Source organism: Cnephaeus nilssonii (genome assembly GCF_951640355.1).
Source record: "Cnephaeus nilssonii genome assembly, chromosome: 18".
Classification (NCBI taxonomy): domain Eukaryota; kingdom Metazoa; phylum Chordata; class Mammalia; order Chiroptera; family Vespertilionidae; genus Cnephaeus; species Cnephaeus nilssonii.
In genome coordinates, this window is record NC_137089.1 from 36,877,844 (window position 1) to 36,904,879 (window position 27,036).

A 27,036-nucleotide genomic window follows, 5' to 3' on the forward strand; every position below is an offset into this window, starting at 1 on the left:
AGGAGGTGGAGTGTGTGTTGTTTCTGTGGGCAGCCTGTACCACTATTTGATCGCTAGTTATCAGAAATGCTTTCTTACTTTGATCCACAATAGATTTTGCCCCGTAGATCCACTTTAAATTTTGGGAGCACTAAACTTTTGATTTTGGTTAAATTTTTGATTTGATTCTCACTCTGGATCTATAATAATTCAACGTGCAGTAGGAGCATCAAAATACCTTTTCATATTATTGCTGCTAAGAGAATTTTGGCTTCTTTCTGATTATCATTATTTTTCTCTTTATTTGCCTTTTCTTCTCATAGTCTATATTGAGATCTCAGTGCTACAGACCCCATTCTCTGCCTGTTTCTTCTGCACCCAGTACTATTTACAGTTCTGGTTCAGCCTCGCACTTTCTGTCTTAGTAACAATCACTTAGCTCTGCTTACCAGCAAACCCTGGAAAAATAAACAGTTTCTCTGACCCCTTCCCAGGAAACAACACAAGCATGATGATTAAGTATGCTCAGCAGAATTTGTTGTCCATAGTCTTTCTGCACACCACCAGGGTTTCCCTCATTTTTTGTGAGTTGAAATTTTCTAAATTAATTTTCATTCCCTAATAACCTAAAATAGACTTTCTGAATGCAATACTTATCCAAAGTCACCTAACTTGTTGCTATGCCATAATATATGTGTATGAGTGTCTGTGTATGTATACACATATGTATAAATGTTCGTGTATTTATACACGTGTGCACATATTCATATGCGGCATTAATATTTAAAGGCCTTAGGGAATTTGAATATATCTAAAAATTGAATGTTATAATGTGTGCTTTAAGGTTCATGATTAATGTTTTGTCTGTTTTGAGGTCTTCCTAATGTTCATTTCCCCCCTTACTTATAGTTCTTGGATGAAGAACCATATTTATGAAGTCCATACTAATTTGGCTTAAATTTATTTTGTGGCTTATCATGATGTCTGGATATATTTCCATTTACTTTGTGTAGAACAAGTGTTTCCCTGTGATTTTAACTTTATAATTTATTATAAATGTTTAGAAGAATTTATCCTTGTCTTTGATAATTATATTTCTTCTCAAATTGCCCCAAAGGCTTAGAATTTGAGTGATCATTGAAGTGAAACATACCATTCAATTTTATTTTGCTACCAGCTTTTATACCATAGCATAAGATTATAATGTATAAGTATTGATTTGGCTGTCTGCTGATACATTCAAATAAGTATTCATAAATTTAAATACAGAGCAAAGAGACCTAAATAGCAGCTCAACTCTCAAACAGTCAACCTACACAAACTATATGAGTGAGAGAAAGTAAATATTTTAGAATGATGGTACAAAGAATGAGTCAGTACATAAAAAATGATACAAAAAGTTATATGAAGCTTAAATTTAAATACAGTTTTTTCTTTCTGCATTCATAGAGACTCCTGAGGTATAACTATTTTTCAACTTGATTTTATGAAATATTTTCCTTTCCCAGAATATGTAATACTACTTATAGGTAATAGATAACATTTTTTTAAAAATATATATTTTATTGATTTTTTACAGAGAGGAAGGGAGAGGGATAGAGAGCTAGAAACATCGACCAGCTGCCTCCTGCACACCCCCCACTGGGGATGTGCCCACAACCAATGTACATGCCCTTGACCGGAACCGAACCTGGGACCTTTCAGTCCGCAGACCGACGCTCTATCCACTGAGCCAAACCGGTTTCGGCAATAGATAACATTTTTATTATTCATGTTTATGTCCCAATTAACTAGATAGAATTTTTAAATAAAAATTATTTTAATGATTATAAGAGTCATTTCAATTTTAAAAAAGATTTTAGATTTTACTTTATTGTTTATTTTAATCATGGATGGAAGACTTGGAATTACTGATTTTTTAAACAACTTAGATATTTTTTACATATATGTACATAATATATTTAATATATAATTAAGCAGTTTCTTAAGAAAAGGATATTTACATACATGAGAACTTTATTTTTTTTTCTCTCCATAAATTTTACTTTAAAACCTTTCCTGTAATCAGAGTTGATTAGCTATTACCTTTTATGTTTTCTTGGTGTCTTTAAGATACAGATATATTATGATTTTTCAACTAGTTTATTTTAGTTTCACCATTTTTCTTTCTCGCGTTACTTTTCACTTGGTCTTCAGATTCTAATCTCAGCCTTTCTTTTTGATTGTAACCTCTGGATTTCCATATTTAACACATTTTTTCAAAATATGAATTTAATAGCTAATTCTTCATTCCTGACTGTTTACTTTTTCTAAGCATTGTCTAATGGTATGTTTTGGCAAATTTCTCTTTCAAGGACACATGCAAATACAGAGCTCTCCTTTTGCTCGGGGAAATGTATTTGGTGAGCCCCCAACTGAACTTCAGATTAGACAGCAAGAATCATATAAGAATTTTCTTCGGTTTCAGGTGAAATGTTTATTTGATCATAGTTTCAAGTTTCATAAAGGTTTTAATGAACTGAACTTGCAAAGATTTTATCCACATGATGAATAAATTTTAAGGTGCCATGCAGTTATCTACAATTTGTAATATATATCAGATATAGGTAGTACTAAAATTATGTCACTTAATTTGAAAAAAAGAATAAGGAGACAGGTATACCAGTTGACTTAATCTTTTCTAAACTTTATTAAATCACTAATTGTTAAAGAGTGCTGAAATTTCTAAAACTGAAGGTAATAAAATATTCACCTTTAGGTATAGAATTACTCTTTCTAGATGCTTATGTGTTAGTAGAATCTCAATAATTCCCCCCCCCCTCAAAAAAAGATTTGATATTCTTGACTCAGTAGTATAGATTGTAAATAAATTAAAATACGATCTAATCACAATTGCATTTATTTGCTGCATTTATGTATGTAAACAAATAGCATTTAAAATATTAGAAATGCCCAAAGGAAGGCACTTGTACATCCAGTGTTTATTAAGCAAACAGACTTCTCCCATACTGTGCCCACTCTTGTGCTGAATACTAGGGAGAGCACCTGAGATGAACGAGAGACCTGCCCATGAGGGACTCACAGTTTCTTCTCCCCTCCCATCACCCCTTCTCCACCCACACTGACATTCCAGTGTCAGATTAATTCTGGGATCTACTTAATCTTCCTTTCATAGGACTTCACATGTTACTCTTTTTTTTTTACTCAAACCCTGGTGGTAGCTTTTCTTTTCTACAGGAATTTCCAAATTCCTTAGCCTGACATTTAAGGCTATCCAATCTAATCCCAGCCTCTTAAATTCCTCTAAAAGAGATTCTACTCAAAGATGTTACCTTTCTAATTCTAATTTTGTGGACCCTTACCTAAGGGAATGACATAATAAATGCAGCCTTAAGGATGCTCTGGCATTAGTGTTTAGGATCTATTATTGGGAGGTTTAAAACATTGGAAGCAGGGGTATTTTACTAGAGTGGTGACTGTGGAAATGATGGAAAGTCCTTTCTCATGAATGACAGAATGAATAGAGTTATAGAATATCAGAAAGTGGAATCAGAGGCCCCAAAGATATTGGCCACTCAAGTCAGGCAGCAGCATTTTGAGGGTTATAGAATTACTGGTTGAACTTGAAAGATCCTGTGGTATGTTGCCTATACTGACAGCAAGTAAAAATTCAAGTAGCTTCTATTGTACTTAGCAAGTGTTACATGGTCTAGGGTAGAATTCAGGAAAAAACAAATATTGTAAATGTATAGCTTGTTATTGTTTATAAGATACTTTTACATATAGTATCTCATTAAACCTCAAAACTCTCTGAGGAAGGTCTTTTATTTTATGATGTGTAATTAAAATACAGGCAGAGTGGCTCATCTGTGGTGGTAGAGCTAGCGATTATGAGGCCACTGCTGGAACCCAAGTCTCACTTCAGCATCACATCTGTAGGTACAGAACTTACAGTTCTAGGGAATTTTTCCCTCTGGAAAAATCTAATAATGGGGACGCTTTGACTATGTTAGTTTCAGAGTAAGTCCAGCTTTCAGTTCTCCCACCTGTAAACCCTCAGTGTCAAATGGTGGTTTACATATTTTCTTTTACCAGTCTCTTAACTGTCCCCATTCTTCACCCTCAAAGTCTAACCCAGAACTAGCTAAATGATATTTATTGTTACTAGCAACAGTAATATAGTGTCAGACAGATATAACTCCAAACTTCACTGTTAAAAGAGATGCTATAAAATGTTCAGATCTGTGCACAAAGATGGCCTTGGCTCCTTATCTGCACCAGAAATTTAAGTTATGCACAGAAGTCTTCACGTGGTTAAAATTTGGTAAACAACACGTGAGTGTTTAGGCACCATTTTTAATTAGAACTTTAAAAATAAAACATTTAATAAACTATTTGTAGAACCTTTGAAGCATTTTTGTATTATACAGTGTGAAAACCACTCACCTAGAAGCTAGCTTTCCTCTTTCTGATGAGGACTATGTATTCTGTTGGAATGACATTTCTAGGGACTCATTAGGTGTGTGACTCATTTATGATTGTGACCCTTAATGGAGAAGTGACCCTGATTGTGATTTTTTTTTTCACAGAGTGGGAAGAAGTGGGGAACTGAGTGTTAGATGTGATGTTTTGCTGTATAGATCATAAATGATGTCTTCTCTAGGTATATGATACTTGGAGAAATGATTACGTGCACACTGCTTAGTGCTAAATGTTAGGATTGTACATATTTACTGGTGTTGTGAGAAAGAAGAGTTGGAAAAAGCCCTAGCCTGTGCAATCATTGGATATGTATGAAGATTAAAGTTCTTACAGCTCAAAAGATCGATAGCGCTAGACATAACAATGTTGAAGTTAGAGGCAGTGCAGATAGGAACAGTAAAATAATACAAATGGCCATAATTAATGTGTACTTAAGAGTAACTGAAATCTATTGAATACCAGTATGCATGCTTCCTTCCTTACTTCACTCTTGGAGGATGCAGACTCTCTGAGGGTCCCTTCTGCCAGAACTTGGACTCTGCCTTAGAATGTCCCCCCAGAGTGACATTCAGCACTGCATGCCACAGGGGCCATTCAAGATGAAACCTTGTGCTGAGTCCTGGTGGCTGAAGTCCTCCTGACCTTACACTCACCAGTAGATAAGACAGAAGGAAGGACATTCTGAGGGAGGGGTTCTTGCGTAAAGAATGGTTGGATGCTGAAACATTGATTTGCTGTTTCAGGATACTAATCAAGCCAGGGAGCTGAGACATCTCGTATCAGTTGCTACAGAATAACATAATGGATTGCTTGCTCAGTACCTTCCGTAGAGGAGGAACTCTCACATTTTCCACATACATTTTCTTTACATCCATTCTTTGAGCACTCCTTTGAGATGTAGATATTAATATCTCTTTTTTACAAGAGGAGAAAACTGAACAAGAAAGTTTCTTAAGGTCTCATAGTTTGTAAGTATTTGGTGGAGCTGGAATGTTACTCATAGCTCTTAACATTATACTATGTAGCCTTCCTAATAAAATACAAGAAATGAAAAATTTAGGAAGTCATTTTAACTTGCAGGAAGAGGATACAAATGTTGAGTTCATAGGTTACTAGTAAAAACTAAGTGGTATTCCAACTTTGTAGTAGTTTACAAAGAAATAACTAGGCTTAATTCTTTAGATTGAGGAGAAGAAACAAAGAGAGGAAGCTGAGCGTGAGAGACTGAGGATTGAAGAAGAAAAAGAAGAAAAACGGCTAGCAGAACAGAGGGCGCGGATCCAGCAAGAGTATGAAGAGGAACAGGAGAAGAAGCGGGAGAAGGAGGAGGAGGTACATTTTTTTCCTACTCCAGTTTTCTATTAGTCTGAAGTGGAATTTTTATTCTGACTTGAAAAGATACATATTACTTACAGAGGAGACCAGTCCTGGGGTACATTTAGAAAATTACAGATCAATATCCACTCATTGTATATTATTCTATTAAAGTTGAAAGACTAGGTTAAGGAAAGAGATAAATGATGACATTTTAAGCCAAGGATATTATACGACTAGAGGCCTGGTGCACGAATTCGTGCATGGGTGGGGTCCGGTCCGTCTGCCCCGATGGGGGCTGATTGGGCCAGGCCAGCGGGGGGGCAGGGGACAGGGGGGGGCTGATTGTGGCTGTGCCAGCCAGGGGCGGGGGGCACGGGAGGTTGGCCGCCCTGCCCGGCCCCCAATTGGGGTGGGGGAGCGATCAGGGGTGGGGCTGGCTGGGGGAAGGGGCCGTGGGCGGTTGGGAGGGGGGGCTGATAAGGGCCCTAAAGTTGGCTGCTGCAATGCGCGTCATAGCGATCGGTTGTTCCAGTTGTTCTGGTGTTCCGGTTGCTTGGCTTATATATATATATATACACTAGAGGCCCGGTGCACGAACTTCGTGCATGGGGGGGTGTGTCCCTCAGCCCAGCCTGCATCCTCTCCAATCTGGGACCCCTCAAGGGATGTCCGACTGCCTGTTTACAGGCAGTTGGACATCCCTCTCACAATCCAGGACTGCTGGCTCCCAACTGCTAGCCTGTCTGCCTTCCTGATTGCCCCTAACTGCTTCTGCCTGCCAGCCTGATCACCCCCAACCACTCCCCTGCCAGCTTGATTGATGCCTAACTGCTTCCCTGCAGGCCTGGTCACCCCTAACTGCCCTGCCCTGCAGGCCTGGTCACCCCTAACTGCCCTCCCCTGCAGGCCTGGTTCCCCACAACTGCTTTCCCCTGCAGGCCTTGTCCCCCCCCCCCAACTGCTTTCCCCTGCAGGCCTGGGTCCCCCCTAACTGCCCTTCCCTGCAGGCCCAGTCGCCCCCAACTTCCCTCCTCTGCCGGCCTGGTCACCCCTAACTGTCCTCCCCAGCAGGCTTGATCACCCTCAACTGCCCTCCCTTGCAGGCCTGGTCCCTCCCAACTGCCCTCCTCTGCTGGCCATCTTGTGGTGAACATCTTTTGTCCATATGGGGCAGCCATCTTTGACCACATGGGGGCAGCCATCTTGTGTGTTGGAGTGATGGTCAATTTGCATATTACTCTTTTATTAGATAGGATATATAGGTGCCTAATCTACACGAATAAAAGAGTAAGATGCAAATTGACCGTACCTTCGTGATACCCACCAGCCAATCAGGAGTGAGTATGCAAATTAACCCAGCAAAGATAGCGGGTTAATTTTCATATGCAGGCGCTGAGCGGCCAGGGGTGGGGTGGGATGCAGGCATTCCGCACCGCCCCAGCCGCTCCAGGCCTCTGGGCAGCATGGGAAGGCGGGAAGGTGGCTCCGGGCCGGAGTGAAAAGGCAGCTCCTGCCGGAGCGAAAGCGGTGCCAGCAGCCAGGGGAAGGAAGGCCCATTCTTGCATGAATCTTTGTGCATCGGGCCTCTAGTACTTTATTATTAAGCAAACAACTTCTTGATGTTAAAGAACCCTATTTCATTTATATCTTCAATTTTATATCTATTTTAGACAAAGCAGCACATTTTTGAATGGACTATAAGAATATATATACTATGTATGTATGGAGTGTATATATTTTTCTCTTTATTTTAAAGCAAAGACTGAAAAATGAAGAGCTTATTCGGTTAGCTGAAGAAAGACGAAAAGAAGCAGAAAAAAAGAAGAAAGAAGAAGAAGAAAAACATAACAAACAACTTCAGCACTACTACGAAAGAGAAAATATAATTGGGGAAGAAACAAAGGTAAGCTTCAGACAAAAATACCAAACCTGTAGGTTATCCCACTTTCATTATGAGTGTTACAGAGTTGTTATCATAAAGGGGAGAGTGAAGGAGGGGCATTTGCCCCCCTTCTATTGTTTAGTGGCCTCTGGGTGCCCAAAGTGAACTCCTGGTACCTCGTGATGTCATTGAACTTTGTTGCTATTTTCCCCCAGTAAGTGTAATAGGTTTACTTAGCTTATAGTCTTGTTTCTATTGTCTGTGGACCAGTACTCTCCAAACCCATGACAAGTACAGAAATTGAGAATAAGTGTTTGGAAACTTATGTAGCAATTTGTCAAAGTAATTTGATGTCTGTTGAATCTACTAATACAGAGTTGGGCTTAAATTGTGTCATGTCTTGTTAAAATTTTTCATTTATCTAGTAATGCGTTCTGACTCTGTTTGCACATTTGTCTACAATGGATTGGAAATTAGAGAAAACCTGGAGGCTCACCACAGACTGGTTTGAAGTCGGTACTCTGAGGTAGAGGAGGGTTGTAGTTCACAGTTAGGTACATGAATCAAAGTTGTTAGCTTTTCTTCCTAGAAAGCCACTTGCCCCTTAGAGGATCTAGTTTACACCTGTGCTCATATTTCAAAGCTGTATTTAAAATTCTTTATGCATAGCTAGCATGGGGGACTTTTTTAATAAAAATGTATATTCTTGGGTCTCATCTATAAAGTATCTGATTTACTGAGTCTGAGGCCAGCCCAGGAATCTGCATTTTATAAGCATCCTTAGGGGTTCAGATGCAGTTGGCTTGTAGACCACACTTTTTAAAAAATAAATGTTTTTATTGATTTCACAGAGGAGAGGAGGGGTAGAGAGAGATAGAAACATCAATGATGAGAGAGAATCATTGATTGATTGCTTCCAGCGTGCCCCATAGTGGGGCTCAAACCCACAATCTGGGCATGTGCCTTGACCAGGAATCGAACTGTGACCTCCTGGTTCATATGTCGATGCTCAACCACTGAGCCACACCAGCCAGGCTCTCTACTCTTTTAATTTTTGTCACCATTTTTTATATTTTTAGCTTGTATATTTATTTAGTTAAAAATAATTTTTAAACCCTAATCTGAGAGTTAAATCTTTTAGATAGGATATCTAAATCTATTTATGTTTATTATAACCAGTCTATTTGATCATATTAATGGAATTTCTAACTTTTTTGTTTTGCTTCCTTGATAGTTACTTGTTTCCTTATTATGTGGATGATGCTTTATTTACTTCATTCTCTACAGATTATATTGTCCTTATGATTCTGCTTTTGGTCACCTAGAAGTTTTATCAGAGTCACCAGTGAATGTATTTGATTTTCTGCTGTGCAAAGTGAACAATTTAACCTCTACATATATGCTCTGAGCTGGACAGGTGTTTTACCCAAATTACAATTGCATTTTGTTGGGAGTTTTTATGTTTTCAGCATTTTGATTTTAATGTGAAGTGGGAACTGTTAGCTTTATTATACTGTAAGCTGAAATCCTGTTTTATTTTCGTGTGGAGACATGGAACCCTAATTTGATCTGGAAACTCCCTCCCTCATGATGCTCTTGGTGACAAGGGATTGAGATTTTAGAAATTTATTTCTGTTGTTTTCCAGAAAAGGGTTTTTTTTTTTAATGTCCTATTTCTTTTTATTAAGATGATTTTTTTTATTTTGGCTCTATTTCTTTGTTTTTGTTGCTTTCCTAATACTCAGTATGTTATTGCTTTACTTAAATTTGTTGAATTTTTTTTTTCTGATTTGAGAGTCATGTTAAAATAAGGATATCAAACCTGTTCATGTTTCTCATAATTGACATATTGTTTTTCTGACTTTTTGATAAAAGTAATTTATTAAATAAAACTTTTTTTTTTCCTAGCGCTTGAAACAGCCTTCTCCTGTGGTTCCTGCTCTACAGAACAAAATTGCAGGCAAACTCCAAAGACCTCCTTCAGTTGACAGCATTATAAGTGCCTTTATTCAAGTATGTACTTTTTCTTCTGATTGGTTAATCTTAGCTAAGTTATTCTGGGTTGGGGGATTGAATGAGATTTAAATTTTTTAAGATCTGAAATAGAGATAATGTCTACAGTAGTTTGTTTGCTGCTTTGGTTGTAACTTGGTGCCCTAAAGTTAATTACGAAAATAGATAAACATTATAAGAACATCTTCCTGGATCTCACCCTCTGAGATTCGGATTCAGTAGGTCTGTGGTAGATAATGTGTTCTTAGGCAGTGGTGTGCAGATACATTTTGGAGGCCAGGATGCTTTTGCAGAAGTTCAGGTGTGAGACTTTATCTAAAGAAAGGCAGTGACAATAGAACAGAGAAGGGTGACATCATCAAGATCTGTTAAGAGACACAGATGGTGGTTCTCACTGACTGGTAGGTAGGAGTCAGTGACAGCCATCAAGTTTCTGGTGAGAGTTCCATGGAGCAGGTGGTTGGAAATAGAGGCTGTGGCTGAGAAGGTGGTCTGGACTGGATCTGTCGTTGTGGAAGTCGTGAGCACTGTTGTTTGTCAACTGAGTACGACTGTCTAGGATGAGCTTGGGGGCAGTAAACAGCTGAAGATGGAATACTACGGAATTACCCACATTTAAGAAGCAGAGGAAGGACATGGAGGCAGAAAAAGTGACAGAGTGGCAATGATGTCAGTTGCTGCTGGCTATTGAGTGTGTCACTGGGATCACTTGGTGACTGGTGAGGCAGGTCAGTGGAGTGATGGGGTGCAGAGCAAAGATGGGCATTTGCTATGCAGTGGAGAGTGGGTGGGAACAAGGACACCATACGTACTGCATTTACTGTTCAAAGAAGCAAGGCTCTGAAGGGAAGGAGGGAATGGACAAGAGAGTGATGAAGGGTGAGATAAGAATTTTTTTAAAGAAGGGATAGATTTTGAGGCATAGTTGAGATTAAGGAGAGGAAAAGGGTGGAGAAAGGGACTAATTGGTGGAGTAAGTGGGAGTTAGCAGCTCAGAATACAGGGGAAGGAGTTATCTTTGGATGGGGCAAGGACTCCACCATTTTGTGGGAAGGAAAAGTGGATGCAGGTAAGTTTATAGGTAGGATAGTGGGGAGTTTGGTTTCTTTTACATATAGTTACTTTAAAAAAGTATTCTCTTCAAGCTCTGAGTAGGGAAGACACACTGAGTCTGTCTGTCATGATTGTTGAACAGGAACGTTCCATGTCCAGGTCACAGTCTCCTCCAGTACCTGCCAGGAAAAATCAACTCCGTGCAGAAGGTAGAGTTACCTGTTAAACCTGTAATCTAGGACATTTTTTATAGACTCATAGAACATTGCAAAACACTATAGAGCTAGAGAGGGCCTGGGTACCCTTCCAAGCTTCCCCCGCGATAATATCCTACCTAGTACAGTATCACCACCAGGAAATGGACACTGGTGTGTTCTGCAGACCTTCACCAGTTTCACGTGTGCTCTTTGTGTGTTGTGTGGAGTGCCCTGCACCTTACCTTGTGTATTTTGTGAAACTACCTGTCAAGGTGCAGAACTGTTCCATCACTGCCAAGGAATTCCCTTGTGCTGCCCCTTTATGGTGACATTCTCCTCCACCCCCAAAACTTTGCTTAACTTTTGAAATTTCTGTATTATCAGAAATGTGTTTGTGAATCTTAATGATAGTCATAAATGTGATTTGTTATGTAAAACATTAAAAATAACTTTCATGACAATATCTCTCTGAACATTTTAGCTTTATGGTAAGCCAGACTATATTTTAAAGCTTAATCTTTTGTTCTTTTTACTTATCGATGGGACTTTGCAGAGGAGAAAAAAAATGTAATTATGGAATTATCAGAAATGAGAAAACAGCTTCGTAGTGAAGAGCGGCGCCTCCAGGGGCGGTTGCTACACTTGGACAGTGACGAGGAGGTTCACATACGGCAAGTTTCCAGTTGCATTTTTACTTGTTCCTGATTCTTTTGTGTTTAGGATGAGGAATCATATGTCAGAACCTATCCGGTAATTTTAGTTTTGGAACAGGGTTAATTTTTGTTGTAAAACCCCTTTATTAGAATGGATAGTTTGTATGTTTGAAAGTTTTTAACAGATTATTAGTGAAATTTAAAGACTAAACTAGCCTTTTCTCCCAGAAGAAATCTAGATAAAAAATGATATTCTAGTGGATTCAGTGCAACTAATACAAAAAGAGGGTATGATTTTTTAGTCTATTTGTGTTTGCAGTATATAGTAGGCTTTTTCTCTCTTTTCTTTTGACAAAATAGGTCTTTTTAAAATTAATATGCTTTTTGATACACTTTTTTTTCAATTTTATGTCAAGTTGCATTCATAAATTTTTACCCACAATTATTGACTTAATTCATTGAGAAAATATGGGCTATTTAGTAGATACTTAACTGTATATAAAATATTTAAATTGAGCATTGTAACTGTCCTGTTGTACTGCCAAAAACATATTTATGGTGGTGGTATTGACGTAAGAGTTGAGGGGAGGAGGAAGAAAGGAAAGAAAAAGAAGAAAGAAGTAGCATTTCTTGAAGGAAAACCAGAAATACTCTCCCTAACCGTGAACTGTTTAATAGGGTTAGCAGCCTATTTAACTATTAACGTTAATGCAATTAGCTAGAACTTCTGTTCACCTTTTTAAAAAAAATCCTCACTGAGGATATTTTTTCCATTGATTTTTAGAGAGTGGAAGGGGGAGGGGAGGAGTGGGGGAGAAAGAGAGAAACATTGATGTGAGAGAGACACATTGATTTGTTGCCTCCCTCACACGCCCCAGGGCCGGGGATGGAACCTGCAACCGAAGTACATGCCCTTGACTGGGAATCGAACCCAAGACTCTCTGGTCTGTGGGCCAGACTGGCCAGGGCAGGACTTATGTATTTTAATGGCCTTCTAGATTTAGTATTTATTTTTGTTTTACATTTTAATGAGCCTCCACTGCAGTTCTTGACACCCTGGGTTGTTCACTATTAGAGGTCTGTGCCAGCCTTGACCCAGTAGTGAGTGTGTGGTCCTGTGAGTCCGTCCCCTGAAAGGAAACTAGGAGAGCAGGGGTATTGCCTGCGGGGATCCGCTGTTCCCCTGCCTGGGCCCCGGGAAGACTTAGTGCATCAAGAACTGAAGACCCGAATCTGGCCAGCTCTCTTACGCCTCTAGCTGAGAGCTGCATTTTCAGAACCAGAGAGGCCTGCCTAGTGCTGAGGGAAGCAGCAGGGCTAGAGTGCCACCCCTCATCCTTGTGCTCTCTTAATGTCACCCTCTTCCCCCAGAGCCATAATGGAAAACTCCCTTCCTGAGCTGCCTCCTATTATATTCCCTAGGAATAGAGTACTGAGTCACTAACTAGGTATGAAGCTTCCTGAAAGCCTATTGTAAAATCAGTGTTGGGGACTGTGGATAATGAACTGTTATAATGGGGTAGCATATTAATACCATCTTTTTCTGTATAATTTCTATTTTAGGCTGGGGAAAAGTTTACATTTATTGCATACCTAATACATGTCAAGTACTATGCTGGGTACTTTACAGGATATAATTTCACTTAATTCTCATACTCTTAAGACTAAAAGGGGTAGATACTATCTGCATCTTACAGATGCTGAAATCAAGGTCAAACTGCTAACAAATAGTGGAGCAGATCTTTGAATCTTGGTTTCTCTGACCTCAAAGACTGATTTTTATGCTTCATGAACATTTTAAGGTAAAGCTAAATCATTTTACTCTTAGAATAAAGTACTTTGCACCTGAGTATTTTGAAAGATTATAAACAATGACTTTATAAATACCCTATTTTTTAATGAGGGACTGAAGTAACAGATATTAGAATAAATGTTTATAATCAACTCTGGTGAAAGATGCCACATTTCTTGAATGAAATGCGAACTCAGATTTTCTTGCCGTAAAACACATATTTATCACAGTTTGTCACTTACAGGAAAAGAGAAAGGAGCCCCATGGACGTATTTGACATGGCGCGACATCGGGTGCAGGCTCCTGTCCGAAGACCCTCGCCGAAGGGCTTGGACTCAGCTACTTGGCAGAATATCCGGGACTTTAATGAGCTGAAAGACAGAGGTGCGTAGAATGCTGTATTTTAAAGACACAGAAAGAGTGTTCTGCCCATCTTCAGGGATCTTTAAACACGTTTGTATCCATGATCTATTTTAAGCGAGTCACACTTCTATGTGCCTTGGTGCTCCATTTTACCAGACTGAAGCTTTGCCTTGGCCTAACAGAGCCGGTAGAGCCTCAGCAGTGGATCAGATCACACAGAAAGGGTGAGGAATGGCCCTTGGGATTTCATGGAGGGTGGACAGAGCAAGATGAGCTTAGGAAAGAGACTGAGAAGGAAAAAGCCAGAGCGTGACATCCTGAGAGCTGAGGGAAGCGTGTATCAGAGAAGGCATTGCCTACGATGAATATTGGAAAGTGCCAGTTGGATCAAAGGCCATTGGTGACTTCAGCTAGATCTTTTCTGTGGAAGCCAATCGACTTTGGGGTGAGGACTGAATAGGAGGCAAAGTGTTGGAAACAATTAGCATAAAACAGGCCCTGGAGGAAGCTTGGCTGGGAAGGAGGAGAGGAGGGTCTAGAGTTGTTATAGGAGGAAGGGGTTCAGAAGCAGGAGAGGGAGGGAGTGGTTGTTGGAGAGAGCAGGGTCCCTGAGTGCACAGGAGGAAATGTAGGATGTTTAAAGGAAGAGGGTGGAGAAGGTTTGATGTAGGAGTAGGAGGAGAGAAAGCTTATTAGGGAAGTAGCATGGCCGAGGTACACAGAGGCCTGGGGACTGAAGATGCGTAGAAGAACCAAAATGTTATATGTGATACTTCTTTAGGCGCATTCAACAGAGTGTTTGAGTCGAGGAGACAAATCATTGGATGTGTGTTCTGATAAACCAGAATTTAAACTTTTTCTTATTTTTAAAAGTAATATTATAGAAAAATTTGAATACAGAAAGATAAAAGAAGGGAAAATCATTTTACAGAGGTTTTCTAATCTTTTTTTTGGAGCCTAAAAGGAAAAAAAGGAAAAGAAAAACAAGATATAATTGCCCTAGTTTGTTTGTCTCAGTGGATAGAGCATCCACCTGCAGACTGAAGGGTCCTGGGTTCAATTCCGGTCAAGGGCACATGCTCCGGTTGTGGGCTCAAACCCCAATAGGGGGCGTGCAGGAGCCACCCAGTCAATGAATCTCTCTCATCACTGATGTTTCTATCTCTCTCTTCCTTTTTTCTTTCTTAGATTTACAGTGTCATCAAGTACATATACCATAGTTATTTAGCATGTTAACATTTATTGCTTATTTACTATATTCTAGGATTGTGTCATCCAGTGGGTCTCAAAGTTTGGTCAGGAAACTTGTGAGGTCAAAATTACTTTTATTAAAACTAAGATATTATTTGTCTACTAGAGGCCCGGTGCACGAAATTCGTGCATGGAGGGGGGTTGTCCCTCAGCCCAGCCTGTACCCTCTCCAATCTGGGACTCCTGGAGGGATGTCCGACTGCCCGTTTAGGCCCGATCCCACCAGGATCGGGCCTAAACGGGCAGTCGGACATCCCTCTCACAATCCAGGACTGCTGGCTTCCAACTGCTTGCCTGCCTGCCTGCCTTCCTGATTGCCCCTAACCGCTTCTGCCTGCCAGCCTGATCACCCCCTAACAACTCAGCCAGCCTGTTTGCCCCCAACTTCCCTCCTCTGCCGGCCTGGTCACTCCTAACTGCCCTCTCCTGCAGGTTTGATCACCTCCAACTGCCCTCCCTTGCAGGCCTGGTCCCTCTCAACTGCCCTCCCTTGCAGGCTTGGTCCCTCTCAACTGCTCTCCCTTGCAGGCTGGGTGCCTCCCAACTGCCCTCTCCTGCTGGCCATCTTGTGGTGGCCATCTTGTGTCCACATGGGGGCAGGATCTTTGACCACATGGGAGCAGCTATATTGTGTGTTGCAGTGATGATCAATCTGGTTGCATATTACTCTTTTATTAGATAGGATAGAGGCCTGGTACAGGGATGGGGGCCAGCTGGTTTGCCCTGAAGGGTGTCCCGGATCAGGTGGGGTTTCCCTTGGGGCATGGGGCGGCCTGAGTGAGGGGCCTGTGGTGGTTTGCAGGCCGGCCACGCCCCCTGGTAACCCAAGCGGAGGCCCTGGTATCTGGAATTTATTTTCCTTCTACAATTGAAACTTTGTAGCCTGGAGCGGAGCCAAGCCAAGCCTGGGGCTCCCTCCGAGGCCCGCAGCCATTTCTGCTGGGGTTATAATTGAAACTTTGTTGCCTTAAGCGGGTGAGCCCGGCCAGGGTGTGCGGAAAGCTTTGCTTCCCCTGTTGCCGGCGGCAACCCTGGCCTGCTCTCTCAAGCTCCATTCTGCCGCCTTTTGTTTGAATTTGTTTACCTTCTATAATTGAAACTTTGTAGCTTGAGTGGAGGCTTAGGCCTGGCAAGGGCAGGCGGAAAGCTTGGCTTCCTCCGTTACCTAGGAAACCTTGCTCTCTGTGGCTGTAGCCATCTTGGTTTGGGTTAATTTGCATACTCGCTCTGAGTGGATGGTGGGCGTGGCTTGTGGGTGTGTTGGAGGTATGATCAATTTGCATATTTGTCTATTATTAGATAGGATTTCACTTTTATTCTCTCACATGTGTATAGGTTTTCCAGAGTTAATGGCATGCGATGGCTTCATTGCTCTGAAGCTATGATGATGTCTGTGTGTGTGTGTGTGTGAAAGAGAGAGACAGAGACAGAGAGACATTGGGTCCTCAATTTTTAAGAATATAAAGAGATCTTGAGATCAAAAAGGTTTAAACCATAAAACAGCCATTTATTTCCCTAAATTATTACATCCAGTTCTTATCATGTGGCTTAGTTATCTCGTTTTTAGAGAGGAAACTGAGTTTAGAGGTGGTGAAGTCAGGGTCCAATCCAACCGAGTATGTGTCTCCAGGGTCTCTTCTGTTAACTTTGCCCTTAAGCATTTTTAATTCTTAAATATTCAACGTGCTTTTCATTTTTCACTATTATTTTGACAATTTCTGATCATAGAGCTTTTTACATATTTAGGATTATTTCTTTAAATTATATCCCAGTGGTATTATTTAGTAGATCAAAGGGAATATTTTCAAGGCTTTTAAAATGTATGAACTGTTTTTATTCTCAAGATTTAAAAAATTAATGTTCAACATTTTCATTCTGATAAATTGATACTCTTGAATTTGTGGCAAAGGTAAATTCTTAAACTGTTATTTCCTCCCGTAGTGACATCCCTCCTAAAGTTCTAGCCAGTCTGCTTTTATCTTGCTTTCTACATTTTATTTGCAAGGGCTAAAATGTTAATTGGCCAATAACATATTTTCATTTTTCCAGTGTGTTAAAGGGATCAGCTGTGATTACATTGCCTCATGGCTGCCTGAGTTTCAGCTGATGAGTCACTGTGGGATGTATCTGTGCAGTTGCCCTGCCATCTGCTTTGGGCATCTGGAGGGAGTGGGGTGGTAGGAATAGGGAATAAATACATCATTAAGCTGCTGCTTGTTCTGGGCGGCTCCCTTATAATGTTGCTAGGTTTGTGAAAAGGCATTTATTTAAAGAATTAGAGGCCTGGTGCACATGCACCCGTGGGGTCTGGCCTGAGCCCTCTCACAAGCGGGGACCCCTCAGGGGATGTCGGACTGCCAGTTTGGGCCCGATCCCCGCAGGCCTGGGATGTAGTAATGCATGAAGCAGCATGCTTGCCAGCCATGAGCCCTGCGTCTGGCGCCTGTCAGTCAGCTGAGTGGCACTCCCCCTGGTGGTCAGTGCACATCATAGCGACTGGTCGTTCTGTCACGTAGGCTTTTATATATATATATATATATATATATATATATATATATATATATATATATATATATTAATTTTGTGTTCTTTAGTTTTATGATGATTTTAATGCCCTTTGACTTTGATGATGTCCCACTATTTATATTGTTCCTTGATTTTGAAATTAAGGCTACTCATGTTACAGTAAAGATTTTTAACATAGTTTTATAACTTATTTTTTTTGGACCAGATTCAGAAACACGAGTAGATCTGAAACTTATGTACCCGGATCCTCCAAGAGATCAGTACACCTTAGAGATTCAGCAGCAAGCCCTGCTGAGAGCGCAGCAGAAGAGACTGAACAGAATAAAAATGCAGGAAGGTGCTCAAGGTAAGAGATAATCATTGTTGCTTCCAATAGGACCAACGGGTTTTATTGATGGCTTTCTTTCTCCATCTTTTGTGTTGATTTTGTCCAAGGAAGGCTCCTCCTACTGGCAACTCCATGATCACAGACCCTTTCAGCCTTTAGACCCAGAAAAGGGTCTGATTGGCTTGGTTGGGGTCAGGTATTCCCTCCATCCATGCCTAAGCAGGGCCTAGCCACGCACTAGAACCAGGAGGACTGAGTGCCTGGATGAGGCCATGTGACACCAGGGACTAGGATCCAAGGGGAGGCATGCTGGGCAAACACATCAGTGCCTTCCCTATGGGGCATTTCTCTACTGTGCGTATCTGTTTTAAGTTTTGATATGGTATTAAGTTGGTAGAGCATTGGCTTATACTCTGTTGGAGAAGTAGACGCTAAAAAGTGTAAGGATGATGAATGCTGCAAAGGAGAAATCTGGGGTCCCTTGGAGTGTAACGGGGTGGTGGTGGTTGGGCACCTGGAGGCAGAGTGGAGCTAGTTGCTTCAGAGCATCAATAGTCCCTGTTGATGAGATGGGTGACTGCATGACCCCCTGCACATATTTCACCAGCCTTCAGGCCTTTGAGGATAGCCATGGAAAATGGGTCATAAAAGTGTAGCATCCAGGTAACAAGAATAGGGGGAGATGGTCCTATCAGTTGTATTTAGGAAAACTTCAGACCCTACCTTGGCAGGATGCACATCTGAGGAACCTTTCTTGACTGTGTGAGATAGACTCACAGGAGTACGAGGTACCACACTTCAGGCCCATATCACTGGTCAGGACTTGGGTAACAGTTGATCTAGGGGTAGTTTCTCCTCCATCTGATACAGAATTTTAAAGTGGTTTCAATTCAGGCTCTTCTGCTATCATCTGTTGATAGCAGAATAACCCAAATTCTATGATAAATAGTGGGCTAGTTCTCAGGAGAGAGAAGCAAGTACATTCTTCAACTTTTATATCCATTTTAGTGGAATTTTCTTTAGGAGACCCAAAAGTAGTCCCAAGGTAGATACAGGTGCATTTTGGTACTGGAGGTCTCCATCCCCACGGTAACCACGCCCAGCTTCTGACAAACGTTATTCAGAGACACATGGGAATGCTGGTTAATTGGAGAGGGGCCTTGGTGATACTGATCCAAAATCTTCCCCCTGGAACCAGGTTAGCTTTCTTCAGTTACATGTGAGGAAGTCCACTCAACAAATTTCTACACAGATTGTAGAATTATGGGAAGATGGTGAAGAATCCTGCCTTGTTTTCTTTTCCTGTAGGCATCAGCTCTAAGTGCACAATGATTTTACTTTTCATATTGATTGGGAATGGGAGAATTTTACCCAACTAGAATGAATGCTGGGCTATATTTATTGATAAGTAATATCTTAAAAGCAGTCTGTAATGTGATGGTTGACAAGTAATTTCCAGTACAGAGATAGTCACAAAAGATATCCTAAAATTTATTTTACTTTTCAAATGCTTTCTAACCTTTTAATTTGGTTTTCTTCCCCATTGGCTACAGTGGACTTGGATGCCATCCCAAGCGTTCAAGTACGAGATCACAGAATGGTAAGAAACCAGTTCTAATTTTTCAAGCTGGTTTTTTGGGGATAAAATGTATTTTTAGGAATATGATGAGTATTCCAATTTTGAATTTTCAGGAAAATTGAATTAAGAATTTAAAATCTTGTCTCATCAGTGCATTGGGTAGCTAGAGATTTATTAGTAGAGAAAGTATATTGTAATAGCTTAGAACAGTGGTCGGCAAACTCATTAGTCAACAGAGCCAAATATCAACAGTACAATGATTGAAATTTCTTTTGCGAGCCAAATTTTTTAAACTTAAACTTCTTCTAACGCCACTTCTTCAAAATAGACTCGCCCAGGCCATGGTATTTTGTGGAAGAGCCACACTCTAGGAGCCAAAGAGCCGCATGCGGCTCGCGAGTCGCAGTTTGCCGACCACGGGCTTAGAATAAGACTAGAGCTTGTTCAAGTTGGGTTTTAACTGTGTGACTTCAGGCAAGTTTTACTTTAGCACCTGCCTCTGAGGGTGGATATAAGTATTAAATTCATTAATATTTGCAAGCACAAAGGGACAGGCCTGGCAACTATCAATACAGTGCTTGGGCCTATAAAGAAGATAAGCAAAGCAAGGGAGTCACTCTTATCCCCAGGAGGTGACATCTGTGCAAACAGTGAAGAAAAAGTTAGGGATGAGCCATTTCACTGAACAAATATTTATTGAATACTTATTATCGACCAGATACTGTTCTAGGTGCTGGAGGTACAGGAGTGAACAAAACAAAAATCCCCGCCCTCTGAAGGCTTACCTTCTGGTCCGAGGGAGAGACAGTGAGAGTGTATTTGGAATTGTGGGGTTCTGGAGAAAGTGACAGCTGGGAGTCCTGGGGTGAGGCAGTTTACAATTTGATTTGAAATGGTGGTCCTGGAAGGCATCACTGAGTAGGTAACAGTCCAATAAGGACGTCAGGGAGTGGGACAGAGGAAGCAGAGGCCCCGGTGGTGGCACAGGCCGGAGCAGTGAAAAGACCAGGAAGGCTTGAGCGTCTGAGTCCTGGAGGGCGAGGCGGGCTGGCAGGACTGCAGGGCCTCACAGGCTGACATAGGGTTTTGCCTTTTACATGGTGAATGTGTTGAGAAGCTTCCAAAGTTTTTGAGCAAAAGAGCGATGAGGTTTATTTCATGTTTTATCCTGATCACTGACTATTATTCACTGTCATCTGGGTGAGAGGTCAGGTGACATAGCCTGGGCTAGAGCAGGGGAAGTGATAAGACTGACTTTGAAAGGAGATCTGAGAGGATTTTTGACACATTGAATGGGGGGTATGAGAGGAGTCAGAGATGGGCTTCAGGGTTTTTGGTTGGGAGTTGCTATTACAGAGACTGAGAAATAGGAGTAAAAAAATGTAGGGGTAGGGAGAAAATAAAGAACTTAGTTTTAGATATGGTAGGCTTGAGATGCATTTTAGACAAGCCGTTGGAGCTTGCAAGTAGAGAAGAGACAGAATTCAAGAAAAAAGATCGAGGTTGGAAATGGTACAGCAGCATTATCCTCGCTTGCAGGTTATAAAAGTAAAGCCCTTGCTGTGTTGATAGTTGCCCAGGAAGTAGCTGTGGGTGCTTGGTTTTAACTGGTGATGATGATAACAATGACAATGTTGCTAACAGCTACCACAACACACACTGTACCTCACTGTACCTGTGCAAGGTACTTGACATTTATTTCTCTAAAGTTCACACCAGGGCATACTTATCCTTGTTTACATAAGGGGAAGCTGCTAGCCAATGTCATAGCCAATAAGCAGTAAAGCCCAGATTTGAACCCTAGAGCTCCTTTTCCCAGTGCTGTGTGGCCTGAAATGTACTGACACCGCTTCCTGGATACTCTGCAGGTCTGTTGGTTTCTCTATAAGAGGTAACCACATTTCTCAGTGAAAAGATACTGAAATTTAACATTTAGAATTTTGGTTAAAATGATAATGTCATATTTTGTTGAGTAGAAACTCAGCATAAGCCAAAGTTCAGTCTTGGCTTTTTACAAAAACTCATAAATTTTCAGATCCTCTTTTTCCTAGAAACTGGATTATATGAAAAATACAGGATGAATCTGGAGAAGATAGGGCTTAATGGCCTCTAGCACTGTTCAGTTATGGGAGGGCTGTGATGCAAAAGAGAGGTTGGGTAGTATGTATGCAGTGCTAAGAACAGCTGGTTCAGAACATTCGGTAAATATTGGATGCTGTTATTATCACAGTTATTATCCAGCTAGAAAGCAGTCAGAGTCAGTGGGTATTAAAAAGGAGATTTGAATTCAGTGGAATGTGTTTCCTTATAAAAACGACAGCTCTTCATGGGAGTGGTCCAGCACATCCTCGAAATCTGGTGAGGAGGTGAAGTCACCTCTCACATTGAGAGCTCATTACAAGCCGAACCCTGGCGTTACTTTTTTTCACCCTACTCAATGTCCCTCTGGAAACTGCTGTCATTGTCTGAGGGCCTGTCTCTCGCCAGGACTATGAGAGATCTACCGCAGAGCAGAAAAGCTTACTCATTTTTGCATCTCCACTTCCTAGCATGGAGGAAATTGTGCACTATACAGATGCTCAGCAATGGTTTAAAGATTTATAATATACTCTATTTTTATCAGCAGTAATATAACTCTTAATAAAAGGCCCCCCTCCCACCCTCCGTATTTTCTGGGCATTGGAATGTAGTATAGGAGGAAAGCAGCTAGTCCTACCTTTCCCTATCCTATTTTGCAGACACTTATGCCTCTTAGTAAAATGTTTTTTTCACACGGGATTAATCAAAGTACTAATTAATATATGATGTTTCTTTTAGCCCAGAGATAACCCTAACGATTTCTTAAAAAATTCATTATTGGAATCTGATAGTGCTTTTATTGGTGAGTATATTTATTTTACCAAGTTATTTGTTAAAATATTAAACATTTATATTTCCTTTAAATATTTTAAAAATATTTACAAAATTAATACTTCACTCGTAGTAAGTAATCATCAAATGTGATTTACAATGCTTTCCAAATCAGAATAATTAAAATTAATTTTAGAAGTCAGAGGAAGGACTTCCTGTCAAAATGGTGAAGTAGGTAAAGGCTGTGCTTGCCTCCTCCCACGTTCTGAATTTACTTTAGGATGAGGGCGGGAGGGACAGGGGTTAAGGCAGCTCTGTCTGGGGAAGGAAGTGTGGGCAAGCACCATTGTTTGTTTGTTGAGTGTTCCTCCAACCTAGCTGGCAGGCACCAATCTAAGCTCTCCATTAACCTGGTAGTACTGTTCGCCCCACCCAATATGCCTGTCCTGCTGGAGCCTGTAACAGGAGCTTCTCCATATAAGTGACCTCTTCCAGCTTTCACTGTGGATTCTCCTGAAATCTCTTAAAGGTACACAAAACCCCAGGAGTGCAGCAGCTAGCCTCTGTGTGCCCTGTACTTTTTGCTAAGTGGCCCCAAGCTTGGCATAAGTTGCAGCCAGCCTGTAATGTAGCTTAAACTAAGCAGCCACAGAACTGACACAGTGGTAGCTGGCCTCAACTCACATCATGGTGCCCACCAAGGGTCCCCAGTCTAGTGCCAGCCAGCCTTGATTCACAGCATAGCCTCTCCCAAGCACCTCCAATCCTAGCACAAGTAGCAACTAACGGCAGATCATTTGGTAGCTCCCACCATATGGCCCCCCAAGCCAGGCACAAATGGCTGAACATGGCTTTCTGCAGAGCCCCCTCCTAAGATCCCAGACCATGCAAAAGCACCACCCAAGCAGCTCCACAATCATATACCTGAAGGGAAGACTTGTCTGCCACCAGAGCTCCCGTAAAGAGACTCCCTCTGCATGAGCTCAGACCCTGCACACAGTAGAGCATGTAAAAGAAAACAAAATTGTATGCTAAGCACTATTTACTGAGTGCAAAAGAGAGACACCTGGTTATCAACTTACTAAATACTATTTATAAAAATTTTCATCCAAAAACAACATAATACACATTCTTCTCAAGTGCACATGAAACATTCTCAAGGATAGGACCATATGTTGAGACACGCAAGCCTCAATAAATTTAAGACTGAAATCATACCAAGCATCTCCTTCAGCACGATGGTATGAAACTAGAAATCAACCATAAGTAAATTGCAGGACACAAAAATCAGTATACAAAAGTCTGTGGTGTTTCTATATAGTATAGGCAATGAACTATGAGAAAGAGAAATGAAGAAAATTCCATTTACAATCGCAACAAAAAGAATAAAATACCTAGAAATAAATTTAACAAAGAAGGCACTGAGAAGAGCCGGTACGACACTGAAGAAGAACAGAAGTGGAGGGCTAACACTGCCGGACTGCAGGACGTCCTATAAGATACAGTCATGGTGCTGGCGAAGGAGAGAGAAATGGATCCATGGAACAGACCCACACAATACAGTCCTCTGGTCTTGGACAGAAGAGCAAAGGCGGCGCAACCGAGGAAAGAAAGTCTTCTCCACAGCTGGTGCCTAGCACCGGACATGTACATGCAAAGAATCTAAACGCAGACCTTCACACCCTTCACAAAAATAAACTAAAATGGACCTTAGGCCTAAATGTAAAATGCAAAACACAAGAACTTGGGTATAGCAATGACTTTTTAGATACAATAGTACAATCCATGAAAGAGATAGATAACTAGACCTCATTAAAAATCAATGTTCTATGAAAGTGTCAAGAGAATGAGAAGACCACCCACAGACTGGGGAACAATATTTGGAAAAGATACCTTTGAAATAAAAATGCTATCCAAAATATCTAAATCACTCTTAAAGCTCATCAATAAGGATAACAATAACCCAATTAAATAAGATGGGCAAGAGATCCAAACAGACACTTCATTAAATAAATAGATGCTCTACATCATGTCATCAGGGAAATGCAAATTAACAACGAGATACCACTTCCTACCTGTTAGAATGGCCAAAATCTGCAGCACGGACACCACCAAATGCTGGCAAGGATGTGGCAGAACAGGAACTCTCACTCCCTGATGGTGGGAATGCACAATGGCACAGACACTTGGCAAGACAGTGTGGTGGTTTTGTACAAAACTAAATGTACTCTTACCATACCATCTAGCAATCACATTCCTTGGTATAAATGTCTAACCACTGTGCTGTACACTTGAAGCTAATATGATATTGAGTGCCAACTGTAATTGGAAAAAAAAAAAAAAAGACTGACTACATCTTCAACGTTGGTGAAGATGTGGGAAACTAGGACTTTCTTATAATGCAAAATGGGTGAAACCACTTCTGAAAATGGTTTGGCAGTTTCTCAAAAAGGCTAAATGTAAAGTTACCCAGCAGTTTCACTCCTGGAAAATACTCCAAAGAAATGAAAACATGACCACAAAAAAGACATGTTCATGAATGATCATAATAGCTTGCCAATTAGAAACAATTCAGATGTCCAACTGGTGAATACATTGACAAAATGTGACATATCCATGTGGTAAGAGTACTTGCGATTCAACGATGAAAAAGAATCAGCTACTGATATGTTACAAAATAGATGAACCCCAAACACATACCAAAGTGGAAGACAACTATTACATTGTATAATTACACCCACATGGAGTCTCAGGAAGAGGGAAAGCAGGCCACTGTTTCATTGGGCTGGGCAGGCAGGAGTGGGGAGTGATTGCCAGCGAGCACAGGGAACTTTCTGAGGTGACAGAAATGTTTTAAAACTAGATTATAATGACAACTGCACAATTCTGTAAAAATCACTGAACTATGTACATTTATAGTGGGTGGGTGTTATTGTATGTAGATAAAATCTTAAAGCTAATAATACACAGTCTTGGTTTAGATGAGTGAAAAGATTTGAAACGGACTTCTCCGTGTGGTCCTTCTAGGTGCGTACGGTGAGACATACCCTGCCTTTGAAGAGGACGCCCTCCTTCCACCCGCACAGCTGCCCTCTGCAAGGGAGCGCAGGAGGAGCAGATTGAAAGGACTGGCCTCTGTATGTATGGAATGCCCCCCCCCCTTTTTTTTTTTCTGTTTAGGCGTGAGGTCTGGGTTCTGGCCCAGGCTAAATTGGTGTGGTCCAATAAATAAGGGGTACTTGCTCTGTAATATGGTGGACATGGATCTGAATCTAGGCTCTACCACCAAATAGCTGGATGACCTTGAGCAAGTTATTGAACTCATTGCCTTGGCTTCTTTGAAGTAATATTTTCCTATCTCCTAGGGTGGCTGTAAGTATAAGCCTAGTACTTGGCCCAGGATCTCTGCCCTATAAATAATAATTCCTTACCCTAGCTTCCCTCCTTCCACCTGCAGAATATATGGAATTCTGAGAAGGCACAGGAAGCAAGTGATACCATTTATTGGAAAGCCTATTATACAGACGACATCTCTGTTTGGGCTAGATAACATGCCCAAGGTCACAGTCACATAAAACATGCAGACAACCCGGACCAAATGACAAATGCTGTTACTAGATTACATATATGTACAGCTTTACCACCAGGTGGCAATAACTTTCCTATCGACCACTAATCTACTTTCTGTCTACAGATTTGCCTTTTCTGACACACAAAGGAAAGCATACAATATATGATCATTTGTGACTGGCTTTTTTTCTTTCAAAGGTCATTTAAGTTATAGTATGTCAGGACTTAATTCCTTTTTATTGATGAATAAAATTTAATTTATGGATAGTCTACATTTTTAATCAACACCTGATGGACATTTAGGTTGTTTCCACTTGTCTGTTATGTACACTGCTTTTAACATCTGTGTACAAGTTTTTGATATTCTCACCTCATGTGCGTGTATGCCTAGGAATAGAGTTGTTGGGTTATATGGTAACTATGCTCCACCTTTGTCCAGTGTGGCAGTATTTCTGTTATCACAAACACAGTACCTTCATCTGAGCCTGCATGGATAAACACCAGGAGTTAGAATGTAAATGTTAGATTTTTCATTTGTTTTATTTTGTTCATAACACTATACTTATCAAGAGCAAAAACATGTTTTGATTCACTTATTTATTCTGAACATATTTCATGTTAATGATCATTTCATTTCTGAAGTTCTGTTTTCTCACTACAGGATAACAGTCTTCCTAATGTACCACCAGATGATCTCTCTTTGAAATCTGTATCCAGTATAAATATTGATCAGATTAGAATGAGAAATGAAGAACGAATGCGAAGATTGAACGAACTCCAGAATAAACCCATTAATACAGGTAAATGGCCAACTTTAATGGCCTATAGCAAATTCTGTAAGGAGTCTAACAGGCTTACATGGCAGCTTTCCCTTATGGCTGGGGGACTGATGCAATGAGTTTGAAATCCTTTGAATTAAGGGGCCTGTAAAACAACTATCCTGCAAAACTAGTACTCGGGATTAATTTTGCATCAGATTCTTTCTACCACAGAGGGTACCCTTTTCTGAGTGGGTCCTAAACAGATAAAGCTTCTGCTTATAAAGATGTGCAGGCTTTGCTTTCAGCAGGGAAAATGCTTCCTTACTGAAGTGAGAGAATATCAGAAATTAACTTTAAAACATTCAGTTTAGATTACACACACACTGTAAATTAGTAGTGTTACAAAGAAAACGATTTTACCTTCTTACTTGGCTTTCAGT

The 27,036-nt window shown here is 40.7% G+C and overlaps 1 protein-coding gene across 7 annotated transcripts in view; it reads left to right on the top strand.

Annotated features, from left to right (window-relative positions):
- Positions 1-27,036, top strand: part of CSPP1 (centrosome and spindle pole associated protein 1) — a 113,156-nt gene that overhangs the window by 83,242 nt on the left and 2,878 nt on the right. For all 7 annotated transcript variants that reach the window (XR_013814935.1, XM_079796240.1, XM_079796241.1 and 4 more), the window contains 12 exons: positions 2,334-2,446; positions 5,644-5,793; positions 7,535-7,681; positions 9,569-9,673; positions 10,869-10,935; positions 11,477-11,594; positions 13,613-13,752; positions 17,714-17,854; positions 19,390-19,436; positions 22,233-22,296; positions 25,293-25,402; positions 26,497-26,635. Coding sequence is in view for 6 of the 7 variants with exons in the window: in XM_079796240.1 (XP_079652366.1) it covers positions 2,334-2,446; positions 5,644-5,793; positions 7,535-7,681; positions 9,569-9,673; positions 10,869-10,935; positions 11,477-11,594; positions 13,613-13,752; positions 17,714-17,854; positions 19,390-19,436; positions 22,233-22,296; positions 25,293-25,402; positions 26,497-26,635 (1,341 nt within the window). In the remaining variant the exon portion in view is untranslated. The remainder of the gene's footprint in view (positions 1-2,333; positions 2,447-5,643; positions 5,794-7,534; positions 7,682-9,568; positions 9,674-10,868; positions 10,936-11,476; positions 11,595-13,612; positions 13,753-17,713; positions 17,855-19,389; positions 19,437-22,232; positions 22,297-25,292; positions 25,403-26,496; positions 26,636-27,036) is intronic.